The sequence below is a fragment of the Bos taurus genome, chromosome Y, assembly GCF_002263795.3.
Source record: "Bos taurus isolate L1 Dominette 01449 registration number 42190680 breed Hereford chromosome Y, ARS-UCD2.0, whole genome shotgun sequence".
In the NCBI taxonomy this organism is placed as follows: Eukaryota; Metazoa; Chordata; class Mammalia; order Artiodactyla; family Bovidae; genus Bos; species Bos taurus.
The window spans coordinates 674,080-689,177 of record NC_082638.1 but is presented as its reverse complement, the minus strand read 5'-3'; the positions used below and the strand labels follow the sequence as shown (position 1 = coordinate 689,177).

The window sequence follows — 15,098 nt, the reverse complement described above, 5'->3', positions numbered from 1 at the left end:
ACCGTGAATCATCAGAGGGATGGAAACCCAAACTTTGGTGAAGTGCCGAGTTATCCCTATGAGATCAGCTGTGTGCTGTGCTCAGTCACTCAGTCGTGTCTGACTCTCTGCGAACCCGTGGACTATAGCCCTCGAGGCTCCTCTGTCCATGGGATTCTCCAGGCGGGAATACCGGAGTGGGTTGCCGTGCCCTCCTCCACGGGGCCTTCCCCACCCAGGGATGGAACCCAAGCGTCCAGCGTCTCCTGCATTCACAGGCGGGTTCTTTTAGTGCCACTTGAGAAGCAGTGCTACAGTGATGGCTACCTATCGTGATAATCTGAAGAACCAGAAGTTAATTGTTGCAGAGGATGCGTAGGAGCCGGACACCTCCATGCTGTGGGCGAGGATGCAAAGGCAGGGCATGATGTGTTGGTTTAACTGAGCGGCTTCCCCTTTCTGGGCATTCAGGATGGAGGAGGGGATGGGTGAGTTGTGTGTGTGTCTGGGGGTGCCACCACAAAGTGTCCGGGAGAGTCCCCTTTGAGCTGGGGACTGGAGTGAAGGAGGTGGTGCTGGACAGGTACCACCTGTCAGGACAAGCCTGCCCTGAACAAAGACATTCTCACCATCCACCTCACCTTCTCTTTTCTCTGCTTGACCTTTTCGAATGCATATAAATCTTTTAACTGGCTAAATAAAACCTCTGGACAGAGGTGACCCTGGAAGAAAGGTGCACCCATCTCCCCAGTTTGCTAAGAGGAGAGAACCCAGCTATAGCCGGGACCTAGCTCAAATGGCGAACCCTCTGAAGGTGAAGGGTTGTTCAGTCGCTCAGTCATGTCCAACTCTTTGTGACCCCACGCACTGCAGCACACCAGGCCTCCCTGTCCATCACCAACTCCTGGAGCTCACTCAAAGTCATGCCCATTGAGTCCGTGATGCCATCCAACCATCTCGTCCTGTGTCGTCCCCCTCTCCTCCTGTCCTCAAACTTTCCCAGTTTCAGAGGTTTTTTTCCAATGAATCGGCTCTTGGCATCAGATGGGCAAAGGACTGGAGCGTCTCACGTCAGGTAGCGTGTTGGACGTGGTTCTGTCATGAGGTGAGGTACCTTTCCCTCTGCGGGACCTCTTTAGCGAGCTGCCTGCAATGCACAATCCATTTTGGTTCCAGGCTTATTTCACAAGAAGACTGTTTTCTTTCTCTGCCTGCTTCACAGAGAGGCTTCCCAGGGATTTTCGGGGGATTTCATTTTCAATGATGGAAAGCTGGCTTAAAACTCAACATTCAAAAAACTAGGATCATGACATCCGGTCCCATCACTTCATGGCAAATAGATGGGGAAAAAATGGAAACAGTAACAGACTTTATTTTCTTGGGCACCAAAACCACAGCGGACCGCGACTGCAGGAGTGAAATGAAAAGATGCTTGCTCCTTGGAAGGAAAGCTACGACAAAACTAGACAGCATCTTTAAAAGCAGAAACATTACTTTGCCAACAAAGGTCCGTCTAGTCAAGGCTATGGTTTTTCCAGTGGTCATGCATGGATGTGAGAGTTGGACTGTAAAGAAAGCTGAGTGCCAAAGAATTGATGCTTTCTAATTGTGGTGCTGGAGAAGACTCTTGAGAGTCCCTTGGACTGCAAGGAGATCCAACCACTCCATCCTAAAGGATCAGCCCTGGGTGTTCATTGGAAGGACTGATGCTGAAGCTGAAACTCCAATCCTTTGGCCATCTAATGGGAAGAGCTGACTCATTAGAAAAGACCCTGATGCTGGGAAAGATAGAAGGCGGGAGGAGAAGGGGACGACAGAGGATGAGATGGTTGGATGGGATCACTGACTCAATGCACATGAGTTTGAGCAAGCTCTGGGAAATATTGAAAGACAGGGAAGCCTGGTGTGCTGCAGTCCATGGGGTCATAACCGAGTGACTGAACTGAGTGACTGAACAACAACCCTAGTATAGGCAGCAAATCTGACATTCCAGCTGACTTTAGGATTTGGGGCTGGAGCTGTAGGACTCTCCCTCACCTTTGAGTCCCTGATTCTGCTGAATGATAAAGGTACCCACCTCTAGAATGATTTGTAAGAAGACCCCCTTCAGCTAGCAGCAGTGGGAGGTACTCAGGTCATGAGAGATTTTGTCCTTTCAGGGGTTAGGAGGGCGGCAGCCCTCACCACATCACGGACTCCCCAGCGTTGGAAGCCTAGCTGGCACTTACCCAGGACCGTGGAGCGTGCTGAGTTCAGGAGTACCAGGAGGATTACGAAATCCAGCAGGACCACCATGCTGCAGATCTGAAGCTGGACCTAAACCTCCAGACAGGAGACAGCAGTTCAGAAAACGGATTGCAGTCGAGGCAGGAGGACTTCCTTCTTAGCACAACCTCCAGGCAGTTGTTGGGAACCAGAACCTGGCTGCCAGAGCCTTTGTGAGTAAACAGACAATGTTGCCTCATATCCCAAAGTGGCTGCCATAGGCCTGCATTCTCATTACACATCCCTTCTTCTGTTCACTGGTGGCCTCACCTCTTCCACCTCTCTAAAGGGTTTTTGGTTTGTTCATATGTCCCTATGTGGTCAGCAATATTCCATCAGAGCACAGTGTGAGGTTATCATCCTGCTTGTACACCTCTGGGTTAGCTGGCATGATCAGATTCCATTTTTCTAAAGTTTTTTACTGGAAGATAATTGCTTTGCAAAATTCTGTGCTAGCTTCTGCCATACATCAACGTGAGAGTCCCTTTTAACTTCTGTTTGAAACTCTATCGAAAGCATCAAAAAATTTAACGCATATTCATGATGACAAGTCTCAGCAAACTGGGATTAAAGAAACATTTAATGGGCTCTACCCAACCTGTTTTTCTCCCCTCAGCCCACTACCACTGGTCCACATTACTGCTGCTGAGAGGTATACTCGGGAGTGGCTAATCAATATTATTTTAAGCTGATCCTCTCCTAAGTGGTCAGTGAGGGTCTGGAGAGGTGACACCCCCAGTGAAAAGAAGGGATGTATGATGAGGATGCTGGGTCCACAGCAACCACTTTGGGGCATGAGGCAACTGTCTGTCCCTGAGTCAGACACCCTGTTTCTTCCATTTTCTTCTGCTTGCAAAGGCCCCTGCAGGTAGGAACACTCCCAGCAACAACCTAAGGGATAAACCATGCCTTAGGAAGATCAGCTCATTGCTACTAAACACCTCCCCTTTGAGAAAACTGTTCCTTTCACCAGGGCAGCAAGAAAAAAAAAAAAAAAGTCTCTAAGAAGTCCTAGAATATTCTGATGGAGGTTCTTTTTATGTTTGGTGATTACAGGGCTGGGTTTTGTGCATTTGAGTAGAATTTTTTTTTTTTCCCTCTGATGTCTTCATGACTCTATGAACACAAAGAGATGGGCACGCCCTTGCTGGTTGCACAGAGGTGATCAGGAGGGAAGCTGCAGTCGACCTGCCGGACAATGAAACATCTTTGCAGGAGGAGCTGATAGCAGCCAGGAGGCCACCAACCGCATGGGGCGCAAGGACCCTTGGCATTTCGCCTTCCTCTCGGGGACAGCTGCCAACCTCCTTTGGAGACAAATTCATCTCCGTGTGTGCGGAAGTTCCCTGAAACGTCTCTGACTATCATCACCTCACCCGCCACCTGTTTCCTGAACATCTCCATGAAGTCAACTGCCTCCCGGGCCATTTTTGCCACAAACGCTCATTTCTTTCCTTTCTTCCTTCTTTCTTTCCTTCCTTATTTGGCTGAGCTGGGTGTTAGTTGCCACACATGGGGTCTAGTCCCCTGACCATGGATGGAACCCACGGCCCCTGCATTGGGAATGCGGAATCTCAGACACTTGGCCACCAGCGAAGTCCCAGACCCTCACCTCTTCTGCGTAGTCACTCAGTCGTGTCCGACTCTTTGCAACTCCATGGACTGTAGCCCCACCGGGCTCCTCCGTCCATGGGATTTCCAAGACAAGACTACTGGAGGTGGGAGGGCTGACATTTTCTACCCCAAGGGATCTTCCCGACCCAGGCATCGAACCCACACTTCCTGTGTCTCCTGTGTTGGCAGGCAGATTCTTCACTCACAGAACCATCGGGGAAGCCCCTCACTTCTTATCCGTGGAAAAACATCTCCATCTGTATTTTTTTTTTCATCTGTATTTCTAAGTCGTGATGGGGACGCTTTGAAAAATAACCCCGGCATCTTGACCTCCCCCCAAACAAGGAAATGTCATAAAGTGAGTTCTGAAGATGGACTCAGTCTGGAGCCCATCCACTTTCTTCCTGTGGTTCCCGCGTGTGTGTGGATGCTCAGCTGTATCCGACTCTTTGCGACCACGTGGATTGTAGTCTGCCAGGCTCCTCCGTCCAGGGAATTTTCCAGGCGAGAATACCAGAGTGGCTTGCCATTTGCTTCTCCACCCAAGGAACCTAAAAGTCCCCACTGATGGGGACCCAGATGGCTCCCAGATGCTTCTCAGCGCAAGGCATGGAAAGGCTTCCTGGGGGAATCTGACGGTGGTCCAGTGATGACGACTCCGCACACGTACTGTGGAGCATCTGGGTTCGATCTAAGATCCGACGAGCCGAGCGATTAGGAGGTTAAAAAAAAAAAAAAGCTTCGCTTGCTTCTGAGCACAGGCTGACATTCCCCGCCACTTCTGTTAACTTTCATGAGGACAGAGTGAAGGTGATCTCACTTCTGTGCTTCCTGGGGGAGAGACGCCCCCCATACCCTCACTGGGCATCACCAGGAGCTGGGTCAGAGGGAGCTGTGTCCCCACCGAGGGTCTGTGTCCCCAGCGAGACCAAAGGGGATGGGAGTGGAAATCAGTCCCGTGCGTCTTGTCCTGTGAGAACAAAACCATCGAGGACTTCATAGCTTAAAGACACCCGCAAAGGAAATATTTCACAGGTAGATAGTGTGGGGTAGAATTCACCTCCAATGGGGGAGACCCAGGTTCGATCCCTGGGTCGGGAAGATCCCCTGGAGGAGGGCATGGCAACCCACTGCAGTCTTCTTGCCTGGAGAATCCCATGGACAGAGGAGCCTGGCGGGGTTACAGTCCATGGGGCTGCAAAGAGTCAGACGCGACTGGGTGACTAAGCACACACACAGATAATGTGGCATGCACAGTAGTCAGACCCCACCAGCTGGTGACTCCCCGCCACGTCAGTCGGAAATGCAGAAGACTCAGTGTCCACCCTTCCCTTCCCGAAGCTCGGGGTGGCCTGACCTTCACCCCGGTAGCTCCTTTCTCCAGCCTCCCCCGGGATGAGGCCGTCTCTCCCGGACTCCGATCTCCCGTCCCATCACAAACCCATGCGGTCAGAGGATCCTACCAGCCAGAGCAAACCCCACTAAAGATGGAGGAAGTGTCCACTTACCGGTCCGTCTGCTTTCTGAATCGTTCTTCCCCAACTGTCCGAATCTGGGGCTCCTTGAAGCCACTGTCCTGCCCGCCCGGGGTACGTGGCGGGTGGGCACTCCTGGACGCCTTGGTAGCAGGTTCCCTGGGTGGGGGGAGGCCCCCAATTCCCTTCTGATGTAGGATTTGGGGGGCAGGTATGACAAAGAGCCTGAGTCTGGTCCTCCCCACGAGCACGCTCTCTCCTTCTGTCTTTAATGGCGCCTCCCCAGGTCAGCAATTGCAGAAATAATCTCTTATCAGCAGAGCCTTCATCGTCACTGAGTGACCAGCCCGCGTTTATCATCTCAGGGAACAGGAAGTATCATAAAACAGTCCGTGTTCTCTCTCAAGCATGTAGCCTGACCCTCAGTTTTTTTTGTTTTGTTTAATCGACCTCCCAAGGTTCCTCTTTTAGCAGCAGGGGACTAGATGGCCACTTGGCTTTCCTGCATCTTCTGGTCAGGGGTGGCGGGGTGGCGGGGGTCACTGGGGTGTTGGCTCGGTGTTCCCGTGTTTGGGAAACTGGCATCTCCGTAGAGCATTGTCTACATCCACTGGGAGCTGGTTCCCTTTCAGCTCGGAAGCTCTGCCAGAGGCTGTGACTGGCTCTTGCCCGGGTCTGTGTCCCCCAGGGGCCTGGGGGCAGAGGGAGGGATGAACTGAGCTGACTTTCAGTCCATCTCTCCCTAAGGAAGGACTCACACCCGTTTGCTATGAAGTGTTAGTCACTCAGTCGAGACCGACTCTCTGCGACCCCACGGACTGAAGCCCACCAGACTGTGTCCAGTGTTTCCCCATCTGTTTCCCATGAAGTGATGGGACCAGATGCCATGACCTTCGTTTTCTGAATGCTGAGTTTTAAGCGAGCTTTTTCACTCTCCTGTTTCACTGTCATTAAGAGGCTCTTTAGTTCTTCGTTTTCTGCCATAAGGGTGGGGTCATCTGCATATCGGAGGTGATTGATAATTTTCCCGGCAATCTTGATTCCAGCTTGTGCTTCTTCCAGTCCAGCATTTCTCATGATGTACTCTGCATATAAGTTAAATAAGCAGGGTGACAATATACAGCCTTGACGAACTCCTTTTCCTATTTGGAACCAGTCTGTTGTTCCATGTCCAGTTCTAACTGTTGCTTCCTGACCTGCATACAGGTTTCTCAGGACGCAGGTCAGGTGATCTGGCATTCCCATCCCTTTAAGAATTCTCCAGTTTGTTGGGAGCCACACCATCAAAGGTATAGTCAATGAGGCAGAAGTAGATGAAGATGTGATTGGAAAACGTCTGCTCTGGCCCAGAGGCTCCGGGGGAAATGGCAACCCACTCCAGTGTTCTTGCCTGGAGAATCCCAGGGACGGCTGAGCCTGGTGGGCTGCCATCTATGGGGTCGCACAGAGTCGGACACGACTGAAGCAACTTAGCAGCAGCAGCAGCAGCAACGGTGCGACCTGCCCTAGGCCTGCAGGATTATGTGTGGGACCTGACTCAGGGGAGGAGACAGAGGAGGCGCGGAGGCCGTGGATCTGTGAGTCCATGTGCTTCTTCCAGCTCTGACGCGGCACAAGCACCCACAGAAGTACCAGGGATGCCTAACGTGGCCCCCAGAGCCAGCAGGCACCACCCACCGCAGAGGCCATCCCCTTGTGTCTCAGACAGACAGACAGACGGGGCTCTCCGGGACCCTGAGGCCCTAACCAGCCAGCCACTGCCACGGCGGGCTCGTCTGGGAGAGAGAGAGAGACAGAGAGACACAGCCGTAAACTGTGCCAGCTGGCGGCGGCTCGGTTTGTACTGCGGTTCCGCCCACAAACGCCCACACACGCCATTTCCTGAAGTCTCACTTTTCCGTCTTAACTTCTGGGTTTCATCACCTAAAAGACCGACTCTGCTGCAGAACTCTGCGGCTTTTGCTGCAGAAGACCCTGATAACGCTTTGTAGATATCGGCTGTTTGTTTTCTCCCTCCTGGCTTCAGTAATGATATCCTATGACCGCCGTGTGCGCATTCGCTCAGCCGTGTCTGACGCGCCGCCGCCCCGTGGACTGCAGCCCGCCGGGCTCCTCTATCCCCGGGATTCTCTAGGTAAGAACACGGGAGTGGGTTGCCATGCGCTCCTCTGGGTGATCTTCCCTCTCCTGTGTCTCCTGCATTGGCAGGTGGATTATTACTAATGCGTTTTATTTTTTCACATTTTTGGCTTTTCAGATACACCTAGCCGGAGGCACAGAGTGCCCGTAGACCTCTCCTCCACCTCCCCTATTTTCCCGTGAGCCCCCTACTATGAACATCCTGCAGCAGGCAAGAGGTGCATCTGTTCCCGTGGACACGTGGATAGGGAGACACTGCTATCAGTGGGATGTGCCGTACATATTCCTGGGGTGGTCCGTTCATGCGTCCATCTGTCCAGGTGACAGCCCCATTCATTCACACACTTCCCCCAGGGGGTGGCTGGGAACAGATTTTGTACGTGTGACTCAAGTTCACAGGCAGCTGGCTTGAAGCAAAGAGAAGAGGCTCCAGGGGTGATGGGCCTTGTCTAATCAGGAGCAAAGAAAACACTCCATGTAGTGGTGGGCCTCATCTAATCAGGTGAAGGGGTTTTTTTAAATGGGGGGTTTGAAGCACAGAGAAGAAGCTCCATGTGGTGGTGGGCCTCGTCTAATCAGGTGAAGAGACCTTTTTTTTTTTTTTTTTAATTTGGCCGCACTGCACAGCATTTGGGATCTTAGTTCCCTGACCGGGGATCGAAACGTCGCCCCTTGCACGTTTCGAAGCAGTGAGTCATAACCACGGGACCACTGGAGAATTCCAGCTAAACTCTTAAAAGCCGACACTGAGGGTTTCCCAGAGAAGAAGAAATTCTGTCTCCAGACCGTAGTGTCAACTCCTGGGTGTCCAGCCTGGCCCCCTGACCTGCGGACTTCAGAGTCACCAGCCCCACAATCACACAAGCCAATTCCCTGAAATCAGTGTCTCTCCATCCTTATGCATATCTATCACCACATGTGTCTACCTTTCTCCAGATAGATAGGTGTAGCTGTATCTCTTTCTATATATAGATAGATATCTGTGTATCTATCTTCGTGTATATACAGTTGGCCCTCCACGGCCTTGGGTTCTGCACTTGTGGGTGTGGAGCGCCAGCTGTATAAGATTCTCTCTCTCCCTATATACATCTATATGCTAATGCTAAGTCACTTCAGTCGTGTCTGACTCTGTGCGACCCCATAGACGGCAGCCCGCCAGGCCTCCCCGTCCCTGGAATTCTCCAGGCAAGAACACTGGAGTGGGTAGCCATTTCCTTCTCCAATGCATGAAAGTGAAAAGTGAAAGTCAAGTCGCTCAGTCGTGTCCAACTCTTAGTGACCCCATGGACTGCAGCCCACCAGGCTCCTCCGTCCCTGGGATTCTCCAGGCAAGAGTACTGGAGTGGGGTGCCATTGCCATCTATATCTACCATCTACCTACCTACCTATTGTCTACTTACCCGTCTATCGTCTCTGTCTACCTGTCCATCTATCTGTCTCCCCATTGGTCCATCTATCATCTGGGTCTACCTCCCGATTATCTGTCTGTGTACCTGTTTGTCTATCTGTCCATCTACCATCTGTATCCGTCATCTATATCTACCTTGTGCCTATCACGTCTATTTGCCTACCTATTTATCTATCATCTCTATTAACTATTTGCCTATCTATCATCTCTACCTACCTATCTGTCTACCTATTTATCATCTAAGGAAATGGCAATCCACTCCAGCACTCTTGCCTGGAAAATCCTATGGATGGAGGAGCCTGATAGGCTACAGTCCACAGGGTCGCAAAGAGTCAGACACGACTGAGCGACTTCACTTTCACTTTCTACCTATACATTTATCATCTCTATTTGCCTATCTGTCTACCTACTTATCTACCGTCTCTACCTACCTGTCTGTCTATCTATCATCTCTCTCTCTCTACCATCTCTCTCTATCCGTCTCCCTACCAATCTCTCTGTCTATCCCATCTGTCCACCCATCTATCACAAATCTCCATCCTGTTCATCTTATTTCTCTAGCAAACTCTGACTGCTACAGTTTCCCCGCCACTGTGAGCGGAGCTGACCCACCAGCAAGGGTGTGGCTGAGCCTTCAGTGGTCTGCAGGTGGGAGATCAGTCCTGAATATTCATTGCTAGGACTGATGCTGAAGCTGAAACTCCAATACTTTGGCCACCTGATGTGAAGAGCTGACTCATTTGAAAAGACCTTTTTGCTGGGAAAGATTGAAGAGAAGGGGACAACAGAAGATGAGATGGCTGGATGGCATCACCGACTCTATGGACATGAGTTTGAGTAAATTCCGGGAGTTGGTGATGGACAGGGAGGCCTGGCGTGCTGTGGTCCATGGGCTCAAGAAGAGTCAAACACGACTCAGCAACTGAATAACAACAAGGAAGAAGCTGCAAGTTGGAGGGGAACTTCAAATTCAAAGACCAATGTCACTCACACGCAATCCACTTCCTCCTCCTCCACGTGACATGTTCTCAGCTTCTTCCCTGGGAGGTGGCTCCCTCGGGGTGGGAACTATTCTCTGCCTCCCTCCCTCTCCTGGACTGTAACAGCCCACCAGGCTCCTCCGTCCATGACATTTCCCAGACAAGAATACTGGAACAGCAACCCACTGCAGCATTCCTGCCTGGAGAATCCCATGGACAGAGGAGCCTGGTGGGCCACAGTCCATGGGGTCGCAGAGAGTCTGACGCGACTGAGTGACTAAGGCACACACACTCCCCTCCCAGCGCCCACTCCCCCCCAGCCCCCAAGGATCCCATGATGCAGAAACGGACCCTGCTCCATGCATCCATGCCAGGTAACTCGATCCTAAATGAGCGCATCAGCTGTCTATTTAAGGACACAACTCAGCCGGCTGCAGAGCCTCCCCGAGAGGGGCCCCCAGGAAGCACATGCTTGCTCTGAGCCCTCCCGCACGGAGAGGACCCAGGTGGTGGCTGGGGTCGCCAGGACCGACCCCACCAGCCCAGCTGCGCCAGCTTCCTCATCCTCCCGGGCACCACTGTTAGACACCAGTTCCCGAGACTCTCAACTCCACGGTCGCTGGTTCCTGCAGGGACGTCGTGGTGCAAACCACAGGTCTGGGAGGGTACACAGCTGCCTCCTGGGCGGCAGAGACGGAACAGCTGGGCTGGCAGCCTCAGTGCCAAGCGGGAGCCTGGGAGGAGGCCTTCTGGGGGGACAGGATGGGGAGGGGGGTTGGGGGCATCAGATCCTCCGTGCCAAGGGCGTCCGGTTGAAGAACTGTTTTCTTTTTCTTACTAGAATAACCTTCTTGCTGTCATTCAGTCCTTCACTTGTGTCTGACTCTCCGAGACCCCACGGACTGTAGCCCCCCAGGCTCCTCTGTCCATGGGATTCTCCAGGCAAGAATACCAGAGTGGGCAGCCATTTCCTCCTCCAGGGGATCTTCCTGACCCAGGGATCGAACCCATGTGTCCTGCATTGGCAGGCACATTCTTGGCCAGGGAGCCACCTGGGAAGCCTCTAGAGTGACTTTACGTTACATTTCTTTTAAATTTTAAAGTATAGTTTCCCTGGTAGCTCAGTGGTAAAGAATCCGCCTGCCAAGGCAGGAGACAGAGGTATGATGCTTGGGAAGATCCCCTGGTGGAGGGCATGGCAGCCCACTCCAGTATTCTGGCCTGGAGAGTCCCATGGACAGAGGAGGCTGGTGGGCTACGGCCCATGGGGTCGCAGAGACTCGGACACGACTGAGCGACTGAGCACATGGCTGGCTTACAACACTGCATTCGTTTCAGGGGTACAGAAAACTGATTCCCTTATGGAGACATACATTTTTTCAGACCCCTTTTCATTATACTGTCTGACATGATATGGAACATGATTATCTGATTCCCTGAGGTATACCATAAATCTCTGTTGCCTATCTATTTTACGTGTAACACCTTACATCCGTTAATCAATTTGCATTTCACACTTTTAATCCCAAACATCTAAATTACCCCGCCCCTCCCCTCCACGAACCCTACCTTCCTTTCCCCATTGGCAACCATCCTTTTGGGATCTAAAAAAATAAAATACAAGGAACTTGTGTACAAACAGAAGCAGACCAACAGACGCAAATAGCTCATGTTTCCTGAGTTCTGGAACATCCACGTGTTAAAATGGCACAGCTGTTGTGTCCAGATCATTTCTAGCCCCGGTGGGTTTTCACCTGGCTGTGTGTCAGCTTCCAGGTCATTTTCCAGCATGAAAAATCGGTTCCTCAAGGCTTCTGATCCCAGTCTCTTCAGACCCCTCCTGGGAAGGGGGGTCCCAGGCAGCCCAGACTTCTGACCAACCAGCTTATAAGTCAGGCTTCCCAAGACCCCCTCCGTGGGGCTTGGTAATTGGCTAAAATGGCTGACAAAGCTCACAAAAAGACCAGAGTTAAAATAAAAAAAAAAAAAAAAAGGCTTTGCCGGATTGTGCAAATAGTATACGACTCAGCTGGTTTTGGTGGAGGATTCCAGGGGAATGGGAGAGATGCACAGCACATGTTATGAGGGGGTGGGAGGGTCGGGGGAAAAAGGGGCCTCCACGCCCAGAGGGTGACGTTTGAATCTGCAGGTCTGGGGATGGCTCCCGGCTCAGCCATCACGGCCGCTCAGCGAAGCTCCCCTCTTTGGGACCCCGTGTGGTGGACAGAATAACATCCCCAGTGATATCCTAGATCCTGGAACCCACAAACAGGTTGCCTTCTGACACAAGGAAGTTAAGTTAACAGCGGTGACGAATGCCAGGATCCAGAGATGGAGACTGGGTCATGGACCGCCCGCCCGGGGGTCAGGTCATCACAGATACTGTTAAAAGAATTACACAGGAGACCGTACGAACTGTTAACGGATAGATTCCTGCCACGCCAAGTCCATCATGGAGGTCCCGTGACAGTAGCCTCTGGAAACTCATTTCTTTCTAAACTGTAGCTGATACAGAAAAAAAAAAAAAAAAAAGAAACCAAAACAGGAGGATGAATTCTGTCCGCCAGCAGAAGCAGAGGCAGGGGAGATGGCGTTCCCGCCCCAGCAGCCGCTGGCAGTCTGGACACCTGTGTGTGATGAAGGGATGGGGTTCCAGGAGGCGCTGAGAGGTGCATTAAGTTGTTCAGATTTGAAAGGCATGCAAACATCTCTCCAGCTACAAAAGCACCTTTGAGAAACATGACATTATCTTTTAGAATAAAAAAATTGTTTTTTAGTTGCTCATTCATGTTCGGCTCTTCATGGCCCCATGAGGATCCCAGGATCCTGTGTCCATGGGATTCTCCAGGCAAGAATACTGGAGTGAGCTGACATTTCCTTCTCCAGGGGTTCTTTCCGACCAAGGAATTGAACCCGAGTCTCTTAGATTCGCAGGCGCCTGCTTTACCACTGACTCCCTGGGAAGCCTCGTTAAAAGAACAAAAAGATAGAAAGCTACACAAACACTCACAACAATTTAAAAAAGCTTCATTCGAAAACCGTAAATAAAACATTTAAGAAATGTTAAAAAAAATATTAAAAAAAAAAAAAGTCAACAGCTTCTAGAAAGTCCCGGGTATGGAGATGCCTGGAAGTCACAGTTTCGCTGGGGCTTCTGAGACTGTCTCCACGGTTAAGACCTCTTCCTTGTCACTTTTTCCCGTTTCGTGTGTAAACTTCTCCCATAGCATCTGATGGGGGAGAAACGCAGGGATGTCAACTCCCCAGGAGCCCCCCGGAGGAGCCACGGAGGTGGAGGGTTTAGACAGAAACGGGAGCCTGGTCTCCGGGTGGGAGCTCGGCGGCGGCGGATGAGCCAGGGGAGGGACATCTGAGACTCGCGTACCACACTCACTGGGACCGCACGGAGCTCAGAGCTTGGAAGGAGAGTGTCGCGGGACCCTAGACCTCCCCGGGGAACCCACCAGGGCATGACGGCAGAACGTGGAAGAGGAGGACACAGTCCCTGCCTCGGGAAGACGGGCTCGACAGGTGAACGCATGTGCAGGGGAGGGCTTCCCACATTTGAAAGTGAAACTGTTATTCGCTCAGCTGTGTCCAACTGTTCGTGAGCCCATGGAGTATATAACCCACCAGGCTCTCCTCTACCCATGAGGATTCTCCAGGCAAGAATACTGAAGTGGGTTGCCATTCCCTCCTCCAGGGGATCTTCCCGACCCAGGGAATCGAACCCAGGTCTCCCTCATAGCATGCGGATTTTTTTTTTTTTTTTTTTTTACCATCTGAGCCACAAGGGAAGCCCAAGAATACTGGAGTGGGTTGCCATTCCCCTTCTCCAGGGGATCTTCCCAACCCAGGGACCGAACCAGGGTGTCCCACATTGCGGGAAGGTTCTTCACTATCTGAGCCACCAGGGAAGCCCTACGTATCGGGGGCGGGGGTGTTTGTCTCGTCCCGTGTCCTTTTTCATCCTGTATGCTGCCCCACTGGAGATCTGGCTGGACCTGGTTCAGTCTGTCTCTCGTCTCCTGTTCCTTATCGTTTTTCATCCTGTGTGCTAGAGATCTGGCTGGACCCCGTTCAGTCTGTCTCTGTCTCTCTCTGCCATCCCTATCTTCCCCTTCTCTCCTCCTCCTTCTCCACGACCTGGCTAATTTCCCCGGACACAGCTTGCAGACAAAACCCCCAACCCCCTCCCCACTCCGCCCCGGAGAAAGCCAGCGAGCAGGACAAGGGATTCCAGCCTCCTCCTGTGGACCTCAGCTTTGGGTGAGCACAGACAAGCTTCTGGGCTCACCGTTCCCCACCTGTCCATCCTGGATGCCCCCTCACTCATCCCGGACATACCTCGTGGTCGACTTGATGGTTATCATTCAATTTATCTTTGATCTGTGGAACCGGAGGGAATAACCTGTGGCTCTTGAGGAATCTGGGGAGATAAAAAACGAGATGAAGAGGAGACGGACAGGCCCACATTTTTGTCCTGGCTCCCAGAGGAGAGGCACCCTCATGTTAAGTGCAAACACGCCCTCTGGATTCACGTCTTCAGAACACTTTCCTTTAAGAATCATAGAAGGCGAGACTTCCCCTGGAGGTCCAGGAGGTAAGACGTCACCTTCCAAGGCAGGGGGTGTGAGTTCAGGCCCTGGGGTGCCAGTTCGATCCCTGGTCAGGAAGCTACTATCCCACATGCCTCGCAGACAAAAAAAAAAAAAAAAAACAAAAAAAAACACCATAAAAGGAAGCACTGTTGTAACCAATTCAGTAAAAACTTTAAAAATGATCGACATCGTGGTACATATACACAATGGAATATTACGCAACCGTTAAAAAGAATGAAGCAATGCCATCTGCAGCAACATGGATGTACCTAGAGATTGTCGTACTGAGTGAAGTCAGTCAGACAGAGGAGAAATATCCTGTGGCTTCCCTTACATGTGGAATGTAAAAAGAAATGATGCAAACTTACTTACAGAACAGAAAGAGATTCACAGACTTGGAAAACCAACTTATCGTTACAAGGGAGTGGGAAGATGGGGAGAAGGGATAGTCAGGGAGTCTGGGATGGGCATGGACACACTGATGTGTTTAACGTGGAGAACCAGCAAGGACCTGCTGGACAGCACAGGGAACTCTGCTCAGTGTCACATGGTAGCCTGGATGGGAAGGGAGTTTGGGGGAGAATGGATACATGTGTATATATGTATGGCTGAGTCCCTTTGCTGTCCACCCAAAACT

The 15,098-nt window shown here is 51.6% G+C and overlaps 1 protein-coding gene across 17 annotated transcripts in view; it reads right to left on the bottom strand.

Annotated features, from left to right (window-relative positions):
* The window catches only part of CSF2RA (colony stimulating factor 2 receptor subunit alpha), a 67,131-nt gene that overhangs the window by 19,936 nt on the left and 32,097 nt on the right, over positions 1-15,098 (bottom strand). For 12 of the 17 annotated variants that reach the window (XR_009493647.1, XR_009493648.1, XM_059884030.1 and 9 more), the window contains 2 exons: positions 14,208-14,289; positions 2,208-2,295 (listed from right to left, as the gene is read on the bottom strand). Coding sequence is in view for 15 of the 17 variants with exons in the window: in XM_059884030.1 (XP_059740013.1) it covers positions 2,208-2,295; positions 14,208-14,289 (170 nt within the window). In the remaining 2 variants the exon portion in view is untranslated. Of the gene's footprint in view, positions 1-2,207; positions 2,302-5,696; positions 6,419-7,446; positions 7,530-11,363; positions 13,091-14,207; positions 14,290-15,098 lie in introns of those variants that run through there. The other 5 variants (XM_059884042.1, XM_059884041.1, XM_059884039.1 and 2 more) reach the window with 5 other exon arrangements.